This window comes from Engraulis encrasicolus, chromosome 10, assembly GCF_034702125.1.
Source record: "Engraulis encrasicolus isolate BLACKSEA-1 chromosome 10, IST_EnEncr_1.0, whole genome shotgun sequence".
In the NCBI taxonomy this organism is placed as follows: domain Eukaryota; kingdom Metazoa; phylum Chordata; class Actinopteri; order Clupeiformes; family Engraulidae; genus Engraulis; species Engraulis encrasicolus.
This window is the reverse complement of record NC_085866.1, coordinates 36714530-36733899: the sequence shown is the minus strand read 5'-3', so window position 1 is coordinate 36733899 and position 19370 is coordinate 36714530. Positions and strand designations below refer to the sequence as shown.

Here is a 19370-nt window from a genome sequence, read left to right as displayed (position 1 = left end):
GCAGACCACAAGGAAAGCTCTACAATTCCTTGACCTATCTCCTTCAGGCCGTTTGACATCTTCATCTTACTGGCTATCTTTGCCAACTGTGTGGCTTTGGGCGTGTCCAAGCCTTTTCCTGAAGACGACTCCAATGCCACCAACCACGACCTGGTAAGGACTTTTTTCCCCTATTTAGAGTATACATGTCAGCAGTGTGCTTCTGAGTTTGACAAGTGTGAGCGACTCAGTGCACGCTCTGTCCACTTCAGCAGTGCATATTTACTTGTATAATAAAGGTTTTAAAAAGCTACTTTTACTTTAAAATGTGCCTTACATGCATGATAACTGAATTAGGGTATATCTGTCCTCTTCTCATCAGAAAACATCTTGGCACTCCTGAATGTTAATAGTCCTGTAATTAGAGGTGTGTATATGGTGACTATTTTAAAGGGACACTGTGTGAGATTTTTAGTTGTTTATTTCCAGAATTCATGCTGCCCATTCACTAATGTTACCTTTTTCATGAATATTTACCACCACCATGAACACCAAGTATTCATTATGACTGGAAAAATTGCACTTTTCATACGTGAAAAGGGGGGTCTTCTCCATGGCCCGCCATGATGAATTACGGTACCAGAAATAGCAATTTTTAGCTGCAAAAATGACTGTACTTGAGCCATACTAGACAATATTAGTTTATTACTTAGTAACCCATCATGAAAAGATCAAATGTGGCAATAGGCAGTCCCATTTCAATGAGCAGCATAGTTGCAGTACCTTTTTTGACCATTTCCTGCACAGTTGTCCCTTTAACTAATCAGATATAGCGACATGATAGTTGGGTTATGCTTTATTTACTGTCTTAGTTGTATTGATTACGTACCGGGTAACGTACCGCGGACTGTAAAATTATGTATTTATAGTTTTATACTATATCTCAGTTTGGTACTGTATGTCTTCAGTGTAAATTCATGTTATTGCATGTTCTTACATGTAGAGACTGTACTTAAAAGAGACCATACAATCAGTTTTTGCTAATAACAATTATATTAATAATCAAATTGGCCAGAGTGTGTGTGTATTCTGGAATACACTCATCTCAACTAAGCACCAGCTGTTTATGACCTGTGGGAGAGCCACAGGCCAGTGACATTATTGTGTGAGTTGCTGTGACTCATAGTGATGTCAGAGGGTGTCTATCCTGTTGCCCATTTGGACCAGCATGACTAGGAGCTGCTGTGCGACGGAAACAGGAAAATGTTTCACAAGCGTGTGCACGGTAAAAATTACCATTGTTCATATACCTTAGTTGAAATTCATATGGTTTCAGAAAACATTTGGTCCCATCCAAAAACAGTGTTCATTTCAGTCTTTGGTGAGTGTAACTCAATATTATGTACACATTAAGCGCTGTATTGAGAGTTGAAATTACACTGGCCACCTGCAGAATTTTACCCTGACTTTTGACTCGCATGTCAAGAGTAATTTGACTCTCCACGATGTTGTAAAATACTCTATAATATTTATATTCATATACGTTAATGCTGAAGCATTGACAGCCCGTTTTTACTATGCATGTGCCTCACGCACATAGTGTTGCAGCAGGGATCAGGTGAGATAGCGATCGCATCATACGCGCTTGGCTAAACTCGACCCAAGCTCCTCTGCGGCGACTCTTTAGGATTTTCCTGCAGCAGTGTTGAGATCCGCCGTGTTTAGTTGCGATCCGCCTGCCTGCGTAGCGTGACTCTTGGTGAGGCGATCAATTTGAGCTGCAGAGAGAGAAACGGTGAAACGGGGAGTCAGAGAAAGACTGGAACAGGGGGATAAAGAGGGAGAGGAGGGAGAGAGAGTTAGAGAGAGAGCAAAGGGGGCATCCTTCCTTCACACGGGTCTGTTTGCAACAGCTGAGTGGACATCTCTCTCCCTCTTCACCACACACACACGCGCGCGCGCGCACACACACACACACACACACACACACACACACACACACACACACACACACACACACACACACACACACACACACACACACACACACACACACACACACACACACACACACACAGCACTGGGCCTCTCGCACCGCTTGCCATGCCTGTTTCATAATCACACACAACACTGAGCAAGTGACCGGCGCTTCCTCGCTTTGGCACAGAGGAGGACTGATGTCTCCTGAATACAACACTGCCATAGATGCAGTCAGTTACTTTGAGTCGTTGTGTGAAAATGACTTTTATCCCACACAGTTTTTTATTTTATTTAAAAATCCTGGTGGATATTTATGTATTTTCGCATTCCTCCAGAAAGAGATTTATGCCTGCTTATTTGGCCTTTGGCAGCTGCCATATTTCATGTCTGGTGACATTTAATTGTTTTGTGCAGATTCGACTAGAATTTACAGCACGGGGAGCATTTCAAATTGAAGCCGGCAGGACTGCGCTCTCTGGCAAATGAACCCGTGGATCTATGTCACCGTTGGGCTGTCACTGTCTCTGTCACTGCTGTCGCAGATGAGGGGATGTAGTCGGAAAAGCTTTTTTTTCTGTCACCTTGTTTACATTTTATAAGCATTTCACATGCTTCACAATTTAGCAAATGTCATGACCCCGGCTTGACTGCTGTATTACTAGGCCTTCCTCTGTACTTATTTTACCATTTAGCACCTTTGGTGCACATTAAACAATTCATAGTATAGTATAGTATAGTATAGTATAGTATAGTATAGTATAGTATGGTATAGTATAGTATAGTATGGTATAGTATGGTATAGTAGGGTATAGTGTAATATACAAAGTACTAGAGGAGTGAATAGGATAGGATAGGACAGGATAGGATAGGATAGGATAGGATAGGATAGGATAGGATAGGATAGGATAGGATAGGATAGGATAGGATACAGTATTATGATGACGCACAACTTATTATCCATTATTTTTTAAAATATTCATTACAATAGTGGTATATTTCTGATACATGCCGAGTTAAGTACGATTGGAAGAGCTTCTCAGTTCAGGTCAGTCCAACCCATTTCCTCCATTGCTTCTGATGGGCGATCCTGATTTGATCTAATGGTTAATGATTCGGACAAGTAGAGCAATCTACATGTCTTTGTACTGTATAGTAGACTGGCTGTTCATCCATTGCTCAAACAGCCCATCCCCTGATGTAGGCACTGGATCTGTGGACTAAAACAATCACCTGCTCTTACAAGAGTATTTAAAACCCAGTTTTATCTTCATTATTCTATTACAGATGTTAATTTTGAATGACATTTTTTTCATTCAAAACCTTGTCACTGTCATTCCTAGCTGTCTACAATGTGGGGACAAGTACAGTGACTGTTATAATTTAGTCTTTTTTTATCACATCCTTTACGTCAGCCATGACATATGCAGGTCACGTCAGGTTGAGCATTTATTTTACCTCAGATTCCTCTCATTCATGCTGTGTCAGGTATTATGTTCGACTGAAATATTGGATGTTTGTCTGTTTTAAAAGTGGAAGTTCCTGGTCTGTAGTGCCTGGCTGTCGCAGCAGCCCCCGACCGTGTTATGTTTGAATGCTGCTCTGCTTCAACAGTAGGCAAATTCCCATCGGAGTTCCACTACAGTGCACACGTTTATTTTGATTTCCACAGTGCCATGGATGAACCCTCCTCCTCCTCACTTGAATGAGAGAGGCCTGCCATTCTAATTGAGATAGCGTTTTGTTTAACAGCGAGTGATTAACAAAACGCTTTGGGCAACGGTCGGTTCTAGTACAGTGCACAGCCACTGATTAACATTTTAGGGGTGCCAAGTGCCAGTTTTATTTATTTATTTGTTTTTACGTTTGTTCTCACTGGCAGGCAGATTGCCATTGAACTGAAACAAGAGCACATCTTGACAATGGTACAGTAGTTTTGCATTATGTTCATGAGCAACTGTTGGTCTTTTTTATCAAAAACATTTGATTATTTCAAGCGTTAGTGCAAGTAGAGGGCGGATATTCAACTCAATGGAACTCAGACTCTTGTTTTCTGAGGAATTACAAAATCAAACATTTCCAAAGACCAGTGTGTAAAAAAGTATTTCCAGTTGAAGGAAACATATTATACGCAATACAAAGTAAATTCTATATTATTGTGCATTCCATAGGCTACTAATATAATCTTGAATTAACACTGTCGAATTTACTGTGACATTAACTGATGTCACTTTGCAGTCCTTAGACACAAATAATAATTATTTCTTAATCACTACTTTCAATCAATGCTATACAACAATATTGACCAACTATGCAAAAATGTATGTATGTTACTGTAAAAGTCCTCATTTCCTTTCAAGAATGCAGCTGTGCAGCCTGGGGGTGTTAAGAGCCCCTGGGGCCTGTGGGGTTTATGTGAGGATATGTTAATGTTCGCCTCGGCCCCGCTGTGGAAGGTATAAATTCACCCGAGGATTGATGCGGAGCTACATCTGCTTCCATAATTTCTACCCGTGCTCTCTCTCTCTCTCTCTCTCTCTCTCTCTCTCTCTCTCTCTCTCTCTCTCTCTCTCTCTCTCTCTCTCTCTCTCTCTCTCTCTCTCTGACATTCTCTCTATTGCTATCTCTCTCTCTGTTGCTTTCTCTCTAACACACATACACACACACAAAACACAACACAACACAACACAACACAACACAACACAACACAACACAACACAACACAACACACACTCGCACGCACATGCAACGGGAGAAGCTTAAGCGCTGTTGGCTGTGGTGGTTTTGTCTAAGTCAAATCATGTGACTGTGGGAATTAAAGTGCACATTATGAGGCAAGCCTGGCTTGATCTATGTATTGTCCTACATGCTTAGCTGTCTGCTCAGGGCAGGCTACCACCACGCTGCTGCTTTATTAAGGAAACACACAGAGCCATGTAAACAGCACATGTCAGGTTTCAAGAAGAGGATCGACATGATTCTGTGTATCAAATTTGAGGCTTTAAATAAACACACACACACACACACACACACACACACACACACACACACACACACACACACACACACACACACACACACACACACACACACACACACACACACACACACACACACACACATGCACTCTACCTTTGGATACTGAAGATTAAATTCAAGAGAGTGCATCAGTTTTGATCCAATAAAAGGCTTTGAATCATTCTTTAAATCATTCGTATCTTATGTGGCCACAGCAATGTTTTCCACACTCCAGTAGCAACTACACACCAATTCTTCCACACCTCTCTACCTCCCTGCTTTGTAAAACCCATGTGTTTTATCTTTGGACTTTCGATTTTTCAATTTCTCGATTTCTTGATCTCTCTTTCTCTGAACCCCACCCCCACCCCACCCCGCCCCCGTCCCGTCCCGCCCTGCCTCCACTCACACACACACACACACACACACACACACACACACACACACACACACACACACACACACACACACACACACACACACACACACACACACACACACACACACACACACACACACACACACACACACACACACACACACACACACAATCTGTATTATATATTCTATTTATCTCCATCACTATCTTTTATTCACTTTGTCTCTCTCTTTGTCTTTCTGTTTCTCTTTCTCACATCCCATCTTTTCCTCTCTCTCCTTCTCTCCCTTTTTTTCTCTCTCCCTCTCTCCCTTGTTCAACCCTTTGGCTATCGGGGCTTTTAGCCTGCTTGCCTGTGTGTCCTCCAGGCAGTCAAAGATCATCCCCAGGATTAGCAACTCCACATCAGCCAAATTAAATGTATGTTTTCCCCTGGGCTAAACTGGAGCCTACCACTGGTCACTGCTAATTATGGTCAGGGGAGGTCTGGTCAGGGCCCACAGCATGCAAGCTCTGCCAAAAAAGGGAGGAAAAAAGCGAAAAACTGTTTTGGTATTCATCCAGCTCTATGTGATGAGAGAGCGGGTGGCGCAGAGGTGGAATAAGGCACATGCTATTTATGTGACCCTTATCACTAAAATGTAGATATTTGAGGGTTTTCATGCCTCGATTTGGACAGGACAGCCAGAGAGTATGACAGGATTTTACTGGGTTGGGGTGGAGAAAGTAACGTGGTTACAGCACGCTGCGGTTATGTATTTAGGTGATACTGCATTTACTCACTGCTACATCATGAAGGCTCTTTTAATGGATCATTTGAGCTTGATGTTGCTGCTGTGACTCAGCAGATGTATGTCAAGCTCCAGTTTCTAGTCATACTGTAATATGTTTATGGTGGCAAAGATGCTGAGATGACTGGTTGAGACCACCAGAAATGACAAGACTAGAAGGTTGAAAGAACGTCACATTATGGCCCTGCTAGCCTATGGGATCACAGGTTCAAGTCTGGCCTTGGGCCGCTATCTAAGACAACTCTCTTTTCCACTATTTTCCTCTCCAATTTCACTACCCTTTCTCAATAAAAGCACAAACGGCCCTAAATATAATGAAGGCTTCTTTCCCACTGACTTCAGCACCATGGACAGCAATCTGAGTAGCGCTAGAGTTTAAGAGAGAACAAGCCTGATCACACAATGCTAAAGATGTGAAATTTAATTTTATTTCATTTATGTATGCTATAAGATACCTGTAGCTGAAGTCTACCTAGAGTCTAGAGTTTAGTCTGTGTGTACTTAAAATATGTGATTTAAGCAGTATGCACGCAAGCACATGTTTGCTGCAATTTAAATGGATTTCCTTTCCATCCACAGTTTACACTGTAATGTTATTTTGTAAACCACGTGTGAATGTGCAGATCATTTTTGCTTGCCCTGCAATGGTCATGCATTGTATTGTACAGTTAATGTCTATAGTCTATACTATATGACAATGGTAATGGAGGGTTTTATAAGCATGATAAAAATGCACCATAGCACAAAGGATTGTTACAGTTGTTACATAGTTTATTGTAATGGTAATATGTTTACTGTAGGTCTGGTTTCATGAAGGTCAGCACCATGGACAGCGGATCAGCTGCTCCATTGATTGTGACCCAGTCAGGTTAGGTGTCTTAAGCCTGGCTCAAACTACACGACTCCCGATTTTGTGTCCGATTTTGACGTCGGGGTGCATCGCACACTAGAGGAGAATCGCAACTGTCAATTTTATCCCTGATTGCAAACACAGAGACAATGCCCGACGTTCTATTTCCAGTTGCAAATATCAAACAGTGTTTGATTTCTACGATTTGCGATCTGCGACTCTTTGAGCTGGCAAAATTCTGTCATAGAACGTCGCACACGACGGGGAAATCTTGTCCGACAATCGCTTGCGATGGTCCTGGGGGGTAACGTTCCACCGATTGTCGTAAGGGGGGTTTTCAGCCGAGAATCGGGACGATAGCTGTGTAGTTTGAGCCTAGCTTTAGGGTATTTTTTACACCTAGTCTGCATTAAGGGAACCAAACTCAGTCCTCTTTAAGTGGACCAAAAAGTGGGACCAAGTGTGAAAACACCCTCAGATTATTCTTCATTTAGATTTTTCATGTAGAACAGATGTGTACATGAGACAAACAAGGCGGAAGTCAGACGGGGGGAGTACCTGCAGATTCAGTTAGAACTCCTCTCTAGAAAAAAAAATCCCCTGGAGATTGGTGAACAACAATGTTTGAACCTGGTACAGCTCTGTCTAGAATAGGAAAACTTCTGTTGAGTGTCCCTTTTTTTCTACCAGTGCACTTGGCATTCAGCTAATGCCCTTTTTCCAGGTGACACCGTGACATGACATAACAATGCTATCCAAGCTTTTCAGCTGCTGCTGGGACTTCGTGTGTGTGTGTGTGTGTGTGTGTGTGTGTGTGTGTGTGTGTGTGTGTGTGTGTGTGTGTGTGTGTGTGTGTGTGTGTGTGTGTGTGTGTGTGTGTGTTTCGCTTGAGTGCACTCTCTCTCTCTGTCTCTCTGTCTCTCTGTCTCTCTCTCTTTCTCTCTCTCTTTCTCTCTCTCTCTCTCTCTCTCTCTCTCTCTTGCTCTCTGTGTGTTCTATTTCCTGTTTCCTGTTTTCTGAGCTGTGGGCTTAGCAGTTGTCATGGTTTCACGGTTGGCTATGAAGGCCAAAGCCACCAATCTCCCCTCGCCTGCCACAAGGACTTGGAGGCAGCAGCGGAGGGTGACACGGGGGCAGGTAATCAGAAAGCCCAGAGAGAGCAGAGGAGAAAGAGAAGGAGAGGAGGAAAAAAAAGGGTGCCGGATGGAGGGAGTGAGGGTGGATGAGGTAGGAGAGGAGAGGAGAGGAGAGAGAGAGAGAGAGAGAGAGAGAGAGAGAGAGAGAGAGAGAGAGAGATGGTAACTGCCTGTTCGTTTGACTGCTCTAAATGCTTTAGGTCCTGTTAAGCTGCTTATCCCCCCCACTCTCTCTCTCTCCCTCTCCCCCTTTCCACACACAACCCACCCCCTTTCTCTCTCTCTCTCTCTCTCTCTCTCTCTCTCTCTCTCTCTCTCTCTCTCTCTCTCTCTCTCTCTCTCTCTCTCTCTCTCTCTCTCTCTCTCTCTCTCTCCACCTCCCCTCCCCTCCTTTCTGCTTCAGTATCTCTCTCATTCCACCTCTGTGTGTGTGTGTGTTTGTGTGTGTGTGTATGAGTGTGACTGTGTAGTGTATGTGTGAGTGTATGTGTGAGTGTATGTTGGGGGGGGGGGTGAAGTGTGTGTGCTTCTGCGGCTGTGCTGTGTGGCTTTGGTGTGTGGTTGTGTGAGCGCGCGCGCGCGCATGTGTCACATGTGTTGGTAGTAGGAGCCGGGGGGTAGTTGAGGAAGCAGGAGGGTGTGTGTGTGTGTGGGGGGGGGATTTGTGTGTGTGTGTTGTGTGTGTGTGGGGGTGTGGGGGTGTTTTCTCTGCCAATAGATTCGCTCTTATTCCATAGCCTACCGTATTATACCCAGCGCAATAATCTTTCCTGATCGCAGCCGCCGGAGCGCTGTAGCCTTGTGTTGTTGTGCGCAGGCCTGGACTGGTAATCTTACACACAGGGCATTCCCTGGGTGTCCCAACAGCCCTCAGAGGCTGATGCAATGGGGCAGCCATGGTTCAATGCGCTGGTCTTAAGATCAAAGGGTTGCAGGCTCAAATCCCACCCCTACCAGCACCTTCATCCATGGCTGAAGTGCACCTAACCCAACATTGCTCCTGGGCCTTTAACCAATTCCCTGTACCTAAATAAGTGTAAGTCTCTTTGGATAAAAAAGCATCAGCTAAGTGTGATGTAATGTCATGTAGTGTAATGTAATGCTGTTGGGGTTTTTCCATTTTCTTGTAGGCTAGTCCTCAGTTTAGAGAGGGGGGTTGCAGCGCAAAACAAAGCCCTTGCCTTTCATTTGATTCTAGTCCAGCCATGTGCTTTGCATGCCCGCCCGTGCGCTCTGTCGCCTGGATACCCAGCCGATGAGGTTTTAAGATAGCGTTACAGTATGTCTCCTTGCCTTGCCGCTGCTAACCTTCGCTGCTAAATGCCTGTGCCAGGCTGCTGCTGCTGGGCTCGTTCGTTTGATGCGGCAAATGTAGCATGAGACAAGAACCGGGCCTCTGTCCGCACGCGTTCCGTCAGTCGGGCCACGCGTACATATGTTCAGCTGTCACAGCACGGTGTGGGAAGAAGGGGTTTGGACAAACACACACACGAGCGCACACACACTCTCTCTCATACACACACACATGGCTCTAAATACCTACACACATACACACACACACACACGTGCACTCTCCCTCTCTCTCTCTCTGTCTCTCACCACACACACACACACACACACACACACACACACACACACACACACACACACACACACACACACACACACACACACACACACACAGAGAGAGTCTCGTGCCCTCTCGCAGTCCATCAGAACGCATCGCATCAGTGCGGTTGCCTGGTTATTAGCCCACATCCCATGAGCCTCAGTGCCTCCCTCCAATACAGATGGTCTCCTCAGAGCAGTGTTTTCGTTGCTCTGTTTAACTCGGGTGTGTGCCCACATGTGTGTGTGAGCGCGAGTGTGTGTGTGTGTGTGTTTTTGTGTGTGTGCGTGTGTGTGGGCGCGCTTGTGCCTGTGTGTTTTTATGAGAATGGGCATATGTGTGTGTGTGTGTGTTAGTGGTGTGGATCGGCACTGCCCTCACGATCCGATTCGATCACGATTCGGGAGGTAGTAGATCCGATTCGATTCGATTCTATTAGATCCAATCCGATTCGATTCAATTCTACAATGCATTGCAATGCATTACATTTCTACTGAACGCAAAGCAAATGTTCAGCCATGATGAGGAAATACAAGTAGTCAGATACTGAGCAACAATTTATTGGCTGTTTTCTGTATCAGTCTGTATCAGTCTTGCAATGTTTTGAAGTGTTTTTATTTAATTTAACATTCATTTGCTCCCGAAATATCCATGGAAGTAATTGAAACTTAAAAAAAATTGCCGGATTGATTCTGGAACTTGCCGGATCTGGATCTGGATCGTCCATGCCCCGGATCGATTCGGATCGCCGAATCGATCATTGTTGACACCACTAGTGTGTGTGTGTGTGTGTGTGTGTGTGTGTGTGTGTGTGTGTGTGTGTGTGTGTGTCTGTGTATGTGTCTGTGTCTGTGTCTGTGTCTGTGTGTCTGTGTTAACGTGTGCCTATGTGTGTGCTAGTGTCCATGTTGACATGCACATGTCAATACAATATGTGCCTCTCTTTATGTGTACATTACTATGTAGGACAGTGCATAAGCATATGCATAAGCATATTTCCATATTCTGACTTGTGTATGTGTGTGTGTGCATGTGTGTGTGAGTGTGTGTGCATGCGTGTGTGTGTGTGCTTGTCTGTGTGTGTGTGTGTGTGTGTGTGTGTGTGTGTGTGTGTGTGTGTGTGTGTGTGTGTGTGTGTGTGTGTGTGTGTGTGTGTGTGTGTGTGTGTGTGTGTGTGTGTGTGTGTGTGTGTGCGCGCGCGCATCTGTGTGTGTTTGTGTCTGTGTGTGTGTGTGTATGTCTGTGTCTGTGTCTGTCTGTCTGTCTATCTGTGTGTGTGTGTGTGTGTGTGTGTGTGTGTGTGTGTGTGTGTGTGTGTGTGTGTGTGTGTGTGTGTGTGTGTGTGTGTGTGTGTGTGTGTGTGTGTGTGTGTGTGTATTGTGTCTGTGTGTTTTGTCTCTATTTGTGCGTAGGCGTCTGTTTGTGTCTGTGTTTCAGCATGTTTGTATTTGTTCATATGCAAACGTGTACACAGAGCTTCTCTCCCCTGCTGCGTTGGCTTCGGATTGGCTGGTCTCGTCCGCCAATCTGTCGAGACAAGGCGCTGGGCATGGGATGATGACAGATTGGTAATCCGCTGAAATGCCCACAAATTCTCCCTTACCCATTTTAAAGTTGCCTCCTCACCACACCACACCACACCACACCACAAGTCAGCCACATCTACACTAGAGTCTGCTCTGCCTTTGCCATATAGCACACAGTACTGCAGTAGGCGTGCCAGCTTGCGTGTTGTAGTTGTGGAGTGCTTTGTGTTGGCTGTATGCACTTAAAACAAAGTCTATCAAACACACACACACACACGCACGCACGCACGTAGGCACACACACACACACACACACACACACACACACACACACACACACACACACACACACACACACACACACACACACACACACACACACACACACACACACACACACACATACACACACACACACACACACACTCACACTCATAAAAATAGTACTCATAAGAATAAACACATGCCAAACTCAAACTCTCTCTCTCTCTCTCTCTCTCTCTCTCTCTCTCTCTCTCTCTCTCTCTTAACTTAACAGATAATGTATAAACAGACAGACACACACACACACACACACACACACACACACACACACACACACACACACACACACACACACACACACACACACACACACACACACACACACACACACACACACACACACACACACACACACACACTCATAAAAATAGTACTCATAAGAATAAACACATGCCAAACTCTCTCTCTCTCTCTCTCTCTCTCTCTCTCTCTCTCTCTCTCTCTCTCTCTCTCTTAACTTAACAGATAATGTATAGACAGACAGACAGACAGACAGACAGACACACACACACACACACACACACACACACACACACACACACACACACACACACACACACACACACACACACACACACACACACACACACACACACACACACACACACACACACACACAGAGAGAGCCACACAGTCACATGACTCTGCAGTGCAGTGCTATCTGGAGTGCTCCTTGTTGGTCATTGTTTCCGCCCATGTGGCTGCCTGCCTGGCTGGCATTGTGCAATCAGAAATGCACAGGACAAAATCACCACGTCACCAGCCATAGAATGACCCGGGGCAATGCAAAACATCTGGATGGATCTAGAGATGGATGGATGGATGGATGGATGGATGGATGGATGGATGGATGGATGGATGGATGGATGGATGGATGGATGTATGGATGGATGGATGGATGGATGGATGGATGGATGGATGGATGGATGGATGGATGGACGGATGGATGGATGATGAATAGTGGAAGAATGAAAAATGCTGCATGGGTAGATGAGTAGGTTTTGTATAATTACTGATCAAGGGTCAACTGGATGAATTGAATGTGAATAGGATATGAACAGCAATGGTTTGACAGCAATGATTATTCCTGTTGAAACAATGAGATACGTAACAGTGAAAACAATAAACAAATCGGTTAATGCAGTGCGACCAACCATTGACGTTGTGATGATGCAATTAATCCTGGCATTTAAATAGAATGCCCTCTTAAGTAGAGACACCATTCCATTATAACTTGCCATAAACCCTAACATTATAATGTTATGTTATATTATGTTATGTTAGAAGGTTTGTGGTCCGGAAGCTTTCTAGAAGTAATCAGTAATCAAGGTTAAAATACATGTTTAGCTTAATCTCCTGTCACAACAAAGACTACAAAAGTTACAATCCTCCTGTGTGCACCAAAATGTTGTGTTTTCTAAAATCTATCACAAATTACAACCTTTAAAAAATGTAGCCTTAAAAATCAATCTGAAAATTAATAGAGACTGTACGTGTTAGTCCTGCTTTTTTATCTATTACATCTACTTATGCCTATCAATTCAATGAAGTACAATCACAAATAAATGTGTACAAATCTAATCCCCAAATCAAACTTATTTTAGACTTCTTTGTACTGTATTCATGTGCCGTTTATGTACCATTTATTTATTTCTTCATCTCTTTGTTTTGTGGCCCTACAGGAACAAGTGGAGTATGTTTTCCTCATCATTTTCACCATCGAGACCTTCCTAAAGATTCTTGCCTACGGTCTGGTCATGCACCCCAGCTCCTACATCCGCAATGGCTGGAACTTGTTGGACTTTGTCATTGTCATCGTCGGGTACGTTGGTGCTCAGCCTCAGCCCGTGTCTGCCTGAGTGACCTATCAGCCGCGATTTGTTTCACGCTCTCACGATGAAGCTATTCTCGTGCTTTTTCCTCCCCTATCCCTCTCTTTCGTTCATGTTTTTTTTTTTTTGCTGTACTTCCGTTCCTTGTTGTTTGTGATTTACCATGCGTGCTGGTCTCAGGATTGTTTTTTTATATTCAGTAATTGTTTGCTTATTTGCCTCTTTTAAGGGCAATTAGCCTGGTTCCTGCATGTCATCTTCTATTAATGTGTGCTCTCTTTCCTTGTTTCACATCCCTCTCTCGTATTGTCACCCACCCCCCCATTCCTGCTTGCTCTGACATCCCTTTCTCTGGCTCTCATCCCTTTCTCTCTCTCTCTATCTCCACTCTCTGTGTCTCTCCACTCTCTCCTCCCCCCACTCACTCTCACCCTCACTCTCCCCTTTGCTCTCTTCTCTTGGATTATCTGGCCTGATCTGGCTTGCAGTCTTTATAATGCAACCACCCCTCCTCCTCCTCCTCTCTCTCTCTCTCTCTCTCTCTCTCTCTCTCTCTCTCTCTCTCTCTCTCTCTCTCTCTCTCTCTCTCTCCCATCTATCTTTCTGCCGCTTTTTGTCCTGTCCCTGTTTGTCTTTTAATCTGTCCCAGACAGACTTGTCTCTCCTCTCAGTTTAACCCACAAGTATTCCCCTGGCTCCCTGTATTCCCCTCCCTGTATTCCTGTAGTGGCAAATATTTTATGTATACCAACGCAATATACACACTGTATGTATGTGCATAGTTAATCTTGAAGAGCAAGGGCTTCCTTTCATGTAGAAATGTGCGATATGTTATTTGTTAGCTATTTTAGTATTTTGCATAGCTTAATAAGAAAAAAAAGAAAACAATTCAGTCCATATAGTCTACACAAAACATAGAGACAACATAAATGTACAAGTCAAGGTAGTGTAGTTGTATTTAGTGTGTCATATGTAATATCCTGTTTCAGAAGAAGGGGAGTGTAATACAATCAAATGATATCTTATGTTAATGCTTAATTAACATGGTCCTGTTTGGGATGGGGATGTGGCCCTGTAAAATCCCACTCAGTGATGGTCAGTTGTTGGTGTGTGTGTGTGTGTGTGTGTGTGTGTGTGTGTGTGTGTGTGTGTGTGTGTGTGTGTGTGTGTGTGTGTGTGTGTGTGTGTGTGTGTGTGTGTGTGTGTGTGTGTGTGTGTGTGTGTGTGTGTGTGTGTGTGTGTGTGCGTGTGTGCGTGTGTGTGTGCGTGGGGGTATGTGCATGTGTATGTGCCCTCACAGACTGTTCAGTGTGGTTCTGGAGACCGTCACCCATAAACCCCATGGCGAGGCCGCCTCTACCCACCACGTGCCAGGCAAGCCAGGCGGCCTGGACGTCAAAGCCCTGCGTGCCTTCAGAGTGCTCCGACCCCTACGACTGGTCTCGGGAGTGCCAAGTGAGTGTTGTCTTTGCTACTGATGAATGTGTGTGTGTGTGTGTGTGTGTGTGTGTGTGTGTGTGTGTGTGTGTGTGTGTGTGTGTGTGTGTGTGTGTGTGTGTGTGTGTGTGTGTGTGTGTGTGTGTGTGTGTGTGTGTGTGTGTGTGTGTGTGTGTGTGTGTGTGTGTGTGTGTGTGTGTGTGTTTGTGCAGGCCTGGACTGGCCCGAGCACTTTTGGCTTAAAGGGGCCCCCTCATAATTAGTGGCGCAGAACTGACCCACCGGTGGGCCCCGCACTCCCGCACCAAAAAAATGCCCGCTATACCAGATGCCCAGTCTAGTCCTGTGTGTGTGTGTGTGTGTGTGTGTGTGTGTGTGTGTGTGTGTGTGTGTGTGTGTGTGTGTGTGTGTGTGTGTGTGTGTGTGTGTGTGTGTGTGTGTGTGTGTGTGTCTGTTTGTCTGTGTCTGTGTCTGTGTCTGTGTCTGTGGCACTGTATAATATTCATACACAACATACACACTGAAGATACAACAGAGTGTACAGAAAGTTTTTCTAGGTTCTGGCCTTTTCACCATCTCTGGTGTACATTATAGCTGCCTAAACAGCATATCAGCTACGCAACATCAAGATACCGTAGGTTGAATAAACATTACTTTTCTCTTAGTTACTCTTTTGTGCTCCATGTGTTGAAGTGTTAAGCAAATCCAAAACTCTACTCCCCAAGCGCATAAGCTGATCATCGTCCAAAATGTTGTCAAACTGATGATGAGGCTAAATATGAATCACATTAAATGTAGTCCTTTCTTTTACTTTGAGGTTGTTATGGTGTGTCTTGCAGGCCTAGTTAAAAAATGTGTCCCTTTGATGCTGTTTTGTAATCTCTTTAATCATTTGTCACTGCTGGGTTTAGGTACTAGCTGTCTTAGCGCAGTTGTCGCTGAGGTAACGCTCACAAGTTGTAAACAAAGTCATTTGTAGTGGCATAGCAACGTAGTGGCTCACGCAGCGCTTAGCATGACGACTCTGTTTCAATTAGCTTCAGATGGCCCTGCTGGATGTATGGCACAGTTTTGTTTTTCATTTTAAATTATTGTCCTCCGCTGTGTGTTAAAAAAAGGCCCCTCGCCCCCTACGGCCTTATTTACTTCCCACTCACAGCAGTGCGTATGCTAGCTAGGCTACAATAAAGTCTTCAACTCGACAGTAGCCGTCAACTGTAGTATGCGTGTTTGCTCCCATCGGGACGCGGCTAGCAGCCCTGGTAAAGGTTAGCACCTTCAGGAGGTGGCGCCCACGTGGCGTATCAATCACGGGGGAGCGTGGTGGCTCGGGATGGCATGGCCTCGCTCTGCCCCGCTCCCTCTCTGGATGGGGATGTGGGGGGTGGTGACTAAGGCTGAATCATAAATGAGCTCCTTTGGAGGCATTTCAGACCTGAGTCATCTTTGCGGCGCCCGGGGCCACTTCATGCTACGCTTAATAGGCAATGCAGCGCAAGAGGCACTGAGCTGCCACAACAAGTGTGTGGAGTCAGTGAAAAAGAAAAGAGCACAGGCACACTCACGCATACATACACACACACACTCACACCAAGACACACTCACGTGTGTGCGCGCACAAACACACGCGCGCACACACGCGCGCACACACACACACACACACACACACACACACACACACACACACACACACACACACACACACACACACACACACACACACACACACACACACACACACACACACACACACACACACACACACACACTCAAATACACACAGAGGGAGACAGGCATGCAAACATGCACATGCACAAACAGTGGAGGATGCCTTAGATGCACCAGAATGTCCCATTTTATACTTTTGTAAGATGAGGGAGCTTGACATTTCAATTCCTTTTATTTTGTCTCACTTGTCCTTATATTACAGTAAATACCAGAATCTGATCTGAAAAAAACTGCAGAAAAGATTCAGAACTAAGCTGATGCATGTGTGCGTGCGTGCGTGCGTGTGCGCGCGCGCGTGCGTGCGTGCCTGTGTGTGTGCGTGTGCGTGCGGTTCTCAGGTCTCCAGATTGTGCTGAACTCCATCATGAAGGCCATGGTCCCCCTGCTGCACATCTCCCTGCTGGTCCTCTTCGTCATCATCATCTACGCCATCATCGGCCTCGAGCTCTTCATCGGACGCATGCACCGCACCTGCTTCTTTATTGGCACAGGTAACAAAGGGTTAATGCAGTATAATAACTCCTCGCAACATTCCAACTTCCGAACTCCTCATACAATAACTCCTGCTAAGGCCTGTATAATATTCCATTATCAGCGACTCTCTTAGACGGACATCTGCACCGCATGTGCTACGTCTTTGACATGCCTAGCAAAGGGTTTTTACATCAGAATAACTTCTCATAACACTTTTGCTAGTTCCAGAGCATACTAGCCATAATAGGTATGCTTACCTTCTAATGTAAAAGAAAAGGCTTTGCGTGCATGTAAAAAAAGAACTGTCAACTTAAAATGTCAGAAAACTCTCATTATTTTCTCATTATTTATTATACAATCATGTCCACAAGCAAATGTGTTTCTGATTACTTAAGGGGCGCACCGCATTTGCTTGACATGGGGATATGATAAATAATAATGAGACTGCTCTTGTGAGTGCAGTTTTCTCCATTTTAAGTTGATAGTTTCAGAGTTGCACTTCCTAAGTCCTGCAACTCCATTGGCATGTATTTAAAGGGGCTCCAGATAGGATTAAAAGTTAAATTAATCACTGTCCCGAGTCAGCCGATGGTTATGTGAGTCATAGGTAAGTGAACGATGTCCGCTATCAGAAAATCCCAAATGCAACTTTTTGACAGAGCGGTCCGAACGAGTGTCGTGGGAATATGAAAAATCATATCATATTTTCATACGAAAAATCGCTTTACATACTGTATTCAGATTTGTATAAACTGCTGGCATTCCGTGATGAAAAAACATCATGACAGCGAGTTTATTTGAACAGCATTTTTTCATTATGGTGTAGATTTTGAGACAGGCATGGCACGGGCACTGCGCAAATGACGTCATCCTACCTCGTGCTCCTTTAAAGGTTAGCACATCAGGACAACTCCTCATAACACTTCATAACCATCTTCCGAACTCTTCATAACTCCTGCTACTTCATAGCAACACTGCACAGTAGGTGCCAAAACGTTTTACATGTAATAGGTCATGTTATCCAAAGAGCTTAGTAAGTAAATAGACTTCTTCTTGGACCTTCATGCTTCGTTCCTCATCCAAGGACCTCCATCAGTAGTATGCCCTATGTAACAGGGAGCACTAGCAGTTCTTCTTCTCTAACCCTTTGCAAAAACTTCTCCCTGTTGAGATAAGTCTTGTTGGTGTCTTAGCTGAACACTTTTTATTAACCACGATTTATGTGTTAATCCTTAGCCTGGTGAGAGCAGTCCTATGTTTTTAATGTCCACTTCATTGCTGCATGCTGCCAGAACAGGCAAGCTTTCATTTTTTTCATCTCTCGCTCTCCTTGTCGTCTTCTTCTTCTTCTCTCAGAGGACTATGCTGATGATGACCCTCTGCCATGTGCGTTTGCGGGCCATGGACGCCACTGCATGGTGAACGGATCTGAGTGCAGGGGCAAGTGGGATGGCCCCAACAACGGCATCACCAACTTCGATAACTTCTTCTTTGCCATGCTCACTGTGTTCCAGTGCATTACTATGGAAGGCTGGACTGATGTGCTATACTGGGTACTGTCTAATTTACAGTTTTATTTAACTGTTTAATTTAATTTCAACGCACGCATGCACACGCACACGCACGCGCACGCGCACGCACACACACGCACACGCATGCACGCACACACTCACACCCTTACATGTACTGCTGAAGTAAACAGGTCAAGCAAACACATGTTTGGGCACCAGGCCACACACACACACACACACACACACACACACACACACACACACACACACACACACACACACACACACACACACACACACACACACACTAAACGACATACACATTTAAGCAACAAAAACACACAAACAAACACATACTTTCCACTGTACACGTTCACACGCTGGACTTACGTGTGAAGGTGCCCTTTCTGGCCAAGATGTAGCCATGAAGTGACACAAGCATAATGAATCAGTGCATTTCTCCGCTCACTTGAACATTTTACTCCCAGAGCAACGCCAAACGCATGTCTGTGTTTCTGTGTTCACCTTTTTCACAATTTCCCTTCTTTCCCTCTCTCTCTCTGTGTCACACACGCACACACACACACACGCAGATGAACGATGCCATAGGGTTCGAGCTGCCTTGGGTCTACTTCGTGAGTCTAGTCATCTTTGGCTCTTTCTTCGTCCTGAACCTTGTGTTGGGTGTGTTGAGCGGGTAAGTTCATAATCTATACAGTTCATTTGGAGTTAATTTTGTGTGTTGAATTATTGTAAGAATAAGACCCTGTTTACACGTATGGACACACACACACACCTAG

At 44.8% G+C, this 19370-nt stretch overlaps 1 protein-coding gene across 1 annotated transcript in view; it reads left to right on the top strand.

The window, feature by feature from the left end:
• Positions 1-19370, top strand: part of cacna1fb (calcium channel, voltage-dependent, L type, alpha 1F subunit) — a 72516-nt gene that overhangs the window by 7841 nt on the left and 45305 nt on the right. Inside the window, exons 4-9 of the mRNA XM_063207612.1 lie at positions 48-153; positions 13271-13410; positions 14721-14875; positions 16924-17076; positions 18416-18612; positions 19164-19267. Coding sequence (XP_063063682.1) covers positions 48-153; positions 13271-13410; positions 14721-14875; positions 16924-17076; positions 18416-18612; positions 19164-19267 — 855 coding nt within the window. The remainder of the gene's footprint in view (positions 1-47; positions 154-13270; positions 13411-14720; positions 14876-16923; positions 17077-18415; positions 18613-19163; positions 19268-19370) is intronic.